Consider the following 9,682-nt stretch of genomic DNA (forward strand, 5'->3'; position numbering starts at 1 on the left):
AACCATAGATCCAACAAACCAATAAAAAACACATCCAAAAACAACACAAAAACATACAACAGAAACACATTATTCTGTATCAACACCCACGAGTTGCCCATGTCCATCATTCAACTGCTAAATCGCCACTTACAACGTTAGAGTCGACCAAAGTTCTACAATTAATATATTATATTTTTTCCTTTAATAATTACCTTTGATATAATCTCAAGAAGTGGGTAAGTCACAGAAAATGGTATTACATAGAAAATTAGAGGGGGCGACAACAATCTCTTCCCTTTAAGGGCTTTGTTAAGAATTCAACTGGGTATAAAAAAGAAGACATACCTATGCAGAAGACAACCAAAAACACATCCAAAGTGTTGAACTCAAGATTTCAAGTTTCATGTGATTATAAATCTACACATGGATTTTGATGATAACAAATGAATTCAAAGAATAAAGAAGTCTCAAGCTCAAGTTGTCTACACAATGGAGTCAAGCACATCAAGGAAACAAGCATGAGCAAGAAGGGAACAAGTTCACATTAAAATTATAGAGTAATGTTGTAAATCTCTTCAAAATTCGAAATTAGGATTAATGCTCAAAATTAATATTTTATCATAAAGCATTAAAATACATTTTCCACATGTGCATGAATATTTTTGAAAATTAAATTTGAAAATTTTGAAAGATGATTGATTGTCATCTTTTGCATGTGCATGCCTTGATTAAAGGGTTGAACTTTGAAAATATTAAAGATGATTGATTGTCATCTTTCACATGTGCATGTTTTATTTGAATATTTTCAAAAGTGATTGATGCTTTTTTAGACTTATACAAAAAGTAAAAGATTAGGTTTGAATTTTTTGAAAATGAAAGTGTGCTCATTTTGTCATATGCCAAAAGTAAAAGATTAGGTTTGATTTTTTTGAAAAAGTGAATGATGTTGTCTTTGACAATTGAGAAAGAAGAACCTTTTATTTGAATTCTTTGAAAAAGTGAATGATGTTGTCTTTGACAATTGAAAAAGAAGAACCTTTTATTTGAATTTTTTGAAAAAGTGAATGATGTTGTCTTTGACATGTGAATCTTTTTAAATTTGAATATGAAGTCTCATATGCCTATAAATAGATCATTTGAGAGCTTCACATTCACAACACCAAGAGCATACAACATTCATTCAAAGCTTTCATTCTCTCTTCTCTAAACATTGAGCCTTAATCCTTGTTCATTTTGAGAGATATAGCTTGAGCTGTATTGTTTTTATTTCACTCGTTGAGGAGTGTTTTCTGATAACCTACCCACTATCAGCTTTTGTATCAGAAAAAGGGTGTGTATAACCCTTGTGTGTGTAGAAAGTATTCTACACAGGGAATAGTTGAATCACCACGTGTAAGGTGATTGCAAGTGTAGAGGGTGTTCTACACGGATCCTTTGTAGCGGTGTTGTTCAAAGGTGTAATAGGTTTCTATCTCCACCTGAAGGAGGTTGAATAGTGAATTTGGGAATCCTCAAGGGGTAGCTTGAGGCGAGGACGTAGGCAGTGGGGCCGAACCTCGTTAACATACTGAGTTTGCTTCTCTCTTACCCTTACTCCTTATATTTATTGTTATTTCATATTTTGTTTATATTTTATATTATATATTTGATTTATAATTGTTAATTTTTTTTTAATACAACTCAATTCACCCCCCTCTTGTGTTAGTCATCTGGGCAACAATTGGTATCAGAGCTAAGAGCTCTATTATAAGATTAACTATCTTTTGAGTTAAGATCTTATGGCTAACATTGCAGCTTCATTTGGTGAAGGTCAATCTAGTAGTCGGCCTCCACTCTTTTGTGGAGATAATTACTCATTCTGGAAAGTTAGAATGAGAATATTTCTTCAAGCTCAAGGTAGAGAAATATGGAAATGTATTGTAAATGGACCTTATATTCCAACAAAAGTGGTTGGTGGAGTAAAGGTCAAAAAGGAAGAAGAAGAGTTTGATCGTGAAGACGATAGACTTTATACTTTAAATTTAACTGCTATGAATTTATTATATAATGCTCTTAATGGAAATGAGTTTAATAGAATAATGAATTGCGCTACGGCAAAGGAAATTTGGGATAACTTGGAAGTAACTTATGAAGGAACTTCGCAAGTCAAGGAATCAAAAATTTATATTCTTACTCATGAATATGAAATGTTTAAGATGAATGATGATGAATCTATTTCTAGTATGCACACTCGTTTTACTAACATCATAAACAGCTTGACAGCTCTTGGCAAAGTTTATTCCAAGGTAGAGATAGTAAGAAAAATTCTCAACTCTTTACCAAAACGTTGGGAATCAAAAGTTACAGCGATTCTTGAAGCTAGAGACCTCAAGAAGCTCGAAGTCAATGAACTCATCGGGTCACTTATCACCCATGAGTACACATTGAAAAGAGGAGAAGAAGAAGGAAAGCCAAAGAAGAGTTTAGCACTTAAAGCTGTTCCTCATGAAAGTGAAAGTGATGAAGATGAGGAAAATGACGATAAAGATGAAGAAGTTGCGATGATAACAAGAAGAATTCAGAGGTTCTTGAAGAAAAATAGAACTCCTCCGAGGAAATCTTTCAAAAAGTTTTCCAAGAAAGATTCAGGTAAAAACGACACTTTAATTTGTTATAAATGCAATAAACCTGGTCATATCAAGCCAGATTGTCCTCTGCTAAAGAAAGATCGAAACAAGGGCAAGAAAGCAATGAAAGCTACATGGGATGATGATTCAAGTAGCTCAGATAGTGAAGCAAGCAATGAAGAATCAGCAAATCTTTGTCTTATGGCTAAAGATGACATTGAGGTAACAAATCTTGATAATATTGAAAATCCTTCATATGAAGAATTGCAAAATGTTTTAGAAGAGATTTATGAGGAATTTGAAAAATTGGGTATCAAGTATACTGCTTTGAAAAAGAAAAATTCTTCTTTAACAAACGAAATTGAAATTTTAAGAAAAGAAAGTATCATTTTGAAAGATGAAAATCTTGAATTGAATAAGAAGAAAACCGATTTAGAAAATATTGTTGAAAACTTTACGAATGGAAAAAGAAATTTTGAAAAACTTCTTGGTAGTCAAAGATGTGTTTTTGACAAGGCAGGTTTGGGATATATGCCAAAACAAAAATACAAACCTTATAAAAATTTCTTTGATAATCATTCTACCTCAAAGACTAATATTCAAAATTCTTTTCATAAAAATAATTTTGTCAAAAAAGGATATTATTATAATCATTCAAGTTTTTCATATATGTCACATGCTATTTGTAATTTTTGTAATAGAAATGGTCATAATTATCATACTTGTCCTATTAGAAGAAATCATACAATGACTATTAGGGCCATATGGGTACCTAAAAATCTTGTTTCTTCTAATACTAATAAATAAAGGACCCAAAGAACTTGGGTACCAAGAAAAATCATTTTAATTGTTTTTATAGGTATGCATGAAGTCATCCACAAGCAAAAATAAGTGGTTTTTAGATAGTGGATGTTCAAGACACATGACGGGAGACAAGACTAAGTTCTTTGATCTTAGATCTAAAGAAGAAGGACACGTGACATTTGGAGACAACTCGAAAGGGAAGATCGTGGGAATAGGTAAAATTGGTAATGAATCTTCTCTCATAATTGAAGATGTTCTACTTGTTGAAGGTTTAAAACATAATCTTTTGAGCATAAGTCAATTATGTGATAAAGGATTTACAGTTACTTTTAAAATGGATAAATGCATTATTTTGAATGATCATGATTGTAATATTTGTTTTATTGCTTTTAGAAACAATAATGTTTATACAATTGATTTTGAAGAAATTACCTCACAAGATGCTATTTGCTTGTCAGCTCAAAATGAAACTAGTTGGTTATGGCATAGAAGATTAGGTCATGCCAACATGGAACTTATTTCCAAACTTTCAAAAAATGATCTTGTGAGAGGTTTACCAAAAACATATTTTCTTAAAGACAAAATTTGTGATGCATGTCAATTTGGTAAACAAACAAAAACTTCTTTTAAAACTAAGAAACATATTTCCACTACTAGACCATTGCAACTGATACACATGGATCTTTTTGGACCAAATAGAGTTGCAAGTCTAGGAGGAAAATATTATGCATTTGTTATTGTTGATGATTTCTCTAGATATACTTGGGTCATCTTTCTTGCTCATAAAGATGAGGCACATAATGCCTTTACCAAGTTATGCAAGAGAATTCAAAATGAAAAGGGCTATACTATTTCAAGTATCCGAAGTGATAGGGGAAAAGAATTTGTTAATAAAAATATTGAAACATTTTGTGATGAAAACGGTTTTATTCATAATTTTTCTGCTCCTCGAACTCCTCAACAAAATGGGGTAGTAGAGAGGAAAAATAGATCTCTTCAAGAGATGGCAAGAACAATGCTCAATGAGAACAACTTGCCTAGTTATTTTTGGGCCGAAGCGGTAAGTACTGCATGTTATGTTATAAATAGAGTTATGTTAAGGTCTAAATTAGATAAAACCCCCTATGAGCTTTGGAATGAGAAAAAGCCCAACATTGGTTACTTTCATGTATTTGGATGCAAATGTTTTATTTTGAATGACAGAGATAATTTAGGCAAGTTTGATGCAAAATCTGATGAAGGTATTTTTCTCGGGTATTCTACTAATAGTAAAGCTTATAGAGTATTCAACAAAAAGACTTTAACTGTACAAGAATCTATGCATGTAGTATTTGATGAATCTAATTCTCCACTCTCCAAGAAATCTATTGATGAAGAAATAGAAGGTATAAATAACACAGAAAGTCTCAATCTCAACAAAGAGAAAGCAATAGAGGAAGTTCAACATGGAGCCATCAGGAAAGATCATCAAAATTTAATACAAGATGCAACCAAACAGTGGAAATTTGTGAAAGATCATCCAGTGGAACAAATTTTGGGAGAACCTTCACAAGGTGTAAGTACTCGATCATCTCTTAGAAATATTTGTAATCATACTGCTTTTCTATCTCAAATTGAACCCAAAAATATTGATGACGCACTTCTTGATGAATCTTGGATTCTAGCTATGCAAGAAGAGTTGAATCAATTTGAAAGAAATGATGTTTGGACACTTGTTCCTAGACCCAAAAATTATACTATTATTGGAACAAAATGGGTTTTTAGAAACAAGAAAGATGAGTCTGGAGTCATTACTAGAAATAAGGCTCGACTTGTAGCCCAAGGTTTTAATCAAGAAGAAGGAATCGATTATGATGAGACATATGCACCTGTCGCAAGATTAGAAGCTATTCGAATGCTACTTGCATATGCTTGTTATAAAGATTTCAAACTTTTTCAAATGGATGTTAAAAGTGCTTTCTTAAATGGTTTTATAAATGAAGAGGTATATGTTGAGCAACCTCCAGGTTTTAAAAATCATATTTCCCCAAATCATGTTTTCAAACTCACAAAAGCACTATATGGACTTAAACAAGCTCCTAGAGCTTGGTACGAGAGACTCAGTGGTTTCTTGATTGAAAAAGGTTTTTCAAGAGGAAAAATCGACACAACTCTTTTCATTAAATATGAAAATGATGATATTCTTTTGATTCAGATTTATGTTGATGATATAATATTCGGTGCTACTAATGAAAATATGTGTCAAGTTTTTGCTAAGACTATGCAGGAAGAATTTGAGATGAGCATGATGGGTGAACTTACATTCTTTCTCGGATTGCAAATTAAGCAAGCAAAAAGTGGGACATTCATCAATCAATCAAAATATATTAAGGAATTACTGAAGAAGTTTGGGATGGAAAATGCTAAGGAAATTGGAACACCAATGAGCCCATCAACTAAACTTGATAAAGATGAATCCGGTAAGCCAGTTGACTCGAAGATATATCGAGGTATGATTGGTAGCTTATTATATTTAACAGCCAGTAGACCAGATATTATGTTTAGTGTGTGCTTATGTGCACGTTTTCAATCATCTCCAAAAGAATCACATTTAATTGCAGTTAAGCGCATTCTTAGATATCTTAGTGGTACAATTAACCTAGGGTTATGGTACCCTAAGCACACATCTTTCGATTTAATCAGCTACACAGATGCAGATTATGCTGGCTGTAAAATAGATCGAAAAAGCACTAGTGGAGCATGTCATTTCTTAGGTCATGCATTAGTTTCCTGGTTTAGTAAAAAACAAAATTCTGTTGCACTATCTACTGCTGAGGCAGAATATGTTGCTGCGGGTAGTTGTTGTGCTCAAGTTCTCTACATGAAGCAACAACTTGAAGATTTTAAACTCATGTATAATCACATTCCAATCAAATGTGATAATACAAGTGCTATAAATCTTTCAAAGAACCCAATACAACATTCTAGAACTAAGCATATTGAAATAAGGTATCATTTTCTTCGAGATCATGTGCAAAAAGGTGATATAATGTTAGAGTTCACAAATACACACGATCAGTTAGCAGATATTTTCACAAAACCTTTACCAGAAGATAGATTATGTATGATCAGAAGAGAAATAGGTATGATGCATGCTATGAATATCTCTTAAAAGATAGACCTGAGTCAATAAAAATAGAGATAGATTTTTTTTTTTAATACTTTTACATAAATTTGAGATTCTTAGCCTCATGTTTGAGACGCTCATTCTCTTCATACAATATCATGTCATTCTTATTCATGGGAACCGGCAAGCGGAATGAAGAATCTAATAAAGATTTCAACTGTTTATTCTTCTGCCGAATGATTCCTTCCCTTGTGTGAGACTCTTGAACAATTTGTTGAAGTACAACAATTTGTTCTTTGAGCTTTTCAACTTCGTGATTTTTGGCTTGTAGCCGCTGAGAAAAAGCCACAATAGAGGAAGAGTAGCGAGTCCCAAGACTCACCAAGTCATAAATAGCATCAGAATCTGACTTATTAGTCAGATTATTATTTTCTTGCTGCAACATGGCACCAATGGTAGCTGCAGAAAGAACAGGAGGTTGAGATGCAGAATGCCTCATGGATGGATCTAGAGAAATGTTAGAAGAATGAGCCATTGAGAAAAGAATAGAAGGCTTAAAACGAGAATGCTGAAGGAATGCAGATGAGTTATAGAGATGAGATGAAAACTTGATGCGGATTAGATGAACTTCAGGACTGATTTTATAGAGATAGCATAAAGAATAAGACAAACTATTTTCTCTTCAAATCTTATTTAGTCAAAAGAAATACAAGATATGCTGGACACACATTGTCAAAAGTTTTCTTACTAAGCCAGCGAGATTAACAGTAGATTGTCCCTATTTTTCTAGTAAACGATGAACCTCTGCTGTTATCTGCCGATGTTGACCTTGTATCTGAACCCTTTCTCGTTCTAGCTCTTCTATTCGTGGTTGCAGATCATGAGCATACCAATCTGCAAATTTTTTCAACTCTTGGTTTTCTTGCTTTAGCCTTTTATTCTCACTATCCTTATTAGCAAGCTTCTGTCGTAACTCAGATATTTGCATGTTAAGATGATCAATCTCACTCACCCTCGCCATTAACCTTCGAGACATGATCGTAACAGAGGCAGCATATTGATTACTGAGCATTCTTGATTCTGCAATAATCTCAGAATCAGCCTTACTAGAAAAACGGTTCACTGCTCCTATCATGGTATTGACGGCCTCAGGAGAGAAGATTGATGATTGATGCGTCAAGGGTTCCTGATTCAAGTCTGGAACATTAGTGGAAGAGAATTGCTCAGCCATTCTATCGTTGTGGAAAAACAGAACTCAGGTCAAGAAGTGATTATTTTTTTGGCATCCGATAGATGAAAATGATCATTTTTTATAGAAACTCGGAGCCTTCAATCCCGTTTGTCAACAACATCAGGCGATTGTTTAAATCTTCAGCCGTATTAAATTCATAGAGTTAGGCCTCGAGGCTTTGCAGCACTTGTCGGGTCACGGACGGCTCCATTTTTCAACTATCTACAGTGACTATTAAACGCATCGTTTTCTTCAGTCCATTTTCTTGTTGCGGATCCTTTTTAATGATGCCAAAAGGGGGAGAAGTGTTAGACTAGAACATTAACATTGTTTAAATTGCTAAACTTGTTATATATGCTTGGAATTATATTTATACTTTTGCTTGAAAAACTAACGCATATTTTCAGGGGGAGCTTAAGTATTAATATAGGTTTCAAGTTCTATCAAATATTTGTCATCATCAAAAAGGGGGAGATTGTTGAACTCAAGATTTCAAGTTTCATGTGATTATAAATCTACACATGGATTTTGATGATAACAAATGAATTCAAAGAATAAAGAAGTCTCAAGCTCAAGTTGTCTACACAATGGAGTCAAGCACATCAAGGAAACAAGCATGAGCAAGAAGGGAACAAGTTCACATTAAAATTATAGAGTAATGTTGTAAATCTCTTCAAAATTCGAAATTAGGATTAATGCTCAAAATTAATATTTTATCATAAAGCATTAAAATACATTTTCCACATGTGCATGAATATTTTTGAAAATTAAATTTGAAAATTTTGAAAGATGATTGATTGTCATCTTTTGCATGTGCATGCCTTGATTAAAGGGTTGAACTTTGAAAATATTAAAGATGATTGATTGTCATCTTTCACATGTGCATGTTTTATTTGAATATTTTCAAAAGTGATTGATGCTTTTTTAGACTTATACAAAAAGTAAAAGATTAGGTTTGAATTTTTTGAAAATGAAAGTGTGCTCATTTTGTCATATGCCAAAAGTAAAAGATTAGGTTTGATTTTTTTGAAAAAGTGAATGATGTTGTCTTTGACAATTGAGAAAGAAGAACCTTTTATTTGAATTCTTTGAAAAAGTGAATGATGTTGTCTTTGACAATTGAAAAAGAAGAACCTTTTATTTGAATTTTTTGAAAAAGTGAATGATGTTGTCTTTGACATGTGAATCTTTTTAAATTTGAATATGAAGTCTCATATGCCTATAAATAGATCATTTGAGAGCTTCACATTCACAACACCAAGAGCATACAACATTCATTCAAAGCTTTCATTCTCTCTTCTCTAAACATTGAGCCTTAATCCTTGTTCATTTTGAGAGATATAGCTTGAGCTGTATTGTTTTTATTTCACTCGTTGAGGAGTGTTTTCTGATAACCTACCCACTATCAGCTTTTGTATCAGAAAAAGGGTGTGTATAACCCTTGTGTGTGTAGAAAGTATTCTACACAGGGAATAGTTGAATCACCACGTGTAAGGTGATTGCAAGTGTAGAGGGTGTTCTACACGGATCCTTTGTAGCGGTGTTGTTCAAAGGTGTAATAGGTTTCTATCTCCACCTGAAGGAGGTTGAATAGTGAATTTGGGAATCCTCAAGGGGTAGCTTGAGGCGAGGACGTAGGCAGTGGGGCCGAACCTCGTTAACATACTGAGTTTGCTTCTCTCTTACCCTTACTCCTTATATTTATTGTTATTTCATATTTTGTTTATATTTTATATTATATATTTGATTTATAATTGTTAATTTTTTTTAATACAACTCAATTCACCCCCCTCTTGTGTTAGTCATCTGGGCAACACAAAGTTTCGACTGTGGAGAAGGCTACAAACTAGGGGTGTTCATCCGGACCCGGATCTAGATCCATATTTCAAAATCCGGGCAGTTATCCGCCCGGATTGAACCCGGACTCAGTTCGGTCAAATAACCGGATTCAAT

At 33.3% G+C, this 9,682-nt stretch overlaps 1 protein-coding gene across 1 annotated transcript; it reads left to right on the plus strand.

Moving 5' to 3' along the window:
* Positions 1–1,793: 1,793 nt before the first annotated feature.
* On the plus strand, positions 1,794–6,471 carry LOC122313675 (the record flags this gene model as incomplete). The annotated part of the gene is made up of 3 exons (XM_043128849.1): positions 1,794–2,393; positions 3,487–4,731; positions 5,272–6,471. Coding segments are annotated over 3 exons (3,045 nt in total), but the record flags the coding sequence as incomplete, so codon positions are not given.
* Between the last annotated feature and the right edge of the window lie 3,211 nt (positions 6,472–9,682).

The sequence above is a fragment of the Carya illinoinensis genome, chromosome 6 (genome assembly GCF_018687715.1).
Source record: "Carya illinoinensis cultivar Pawnee chromosome 6, C.illinoinensisPawnee_v1, whole genome shotgun sequence".
In the NCBI taxonomy this organism is placed as follows: Eukaryota; Viridiplantae; Streptophyta; class Magnoliopsida; order Fagales; family Juglandaceae; genus Carya; species Carya illinoinensis.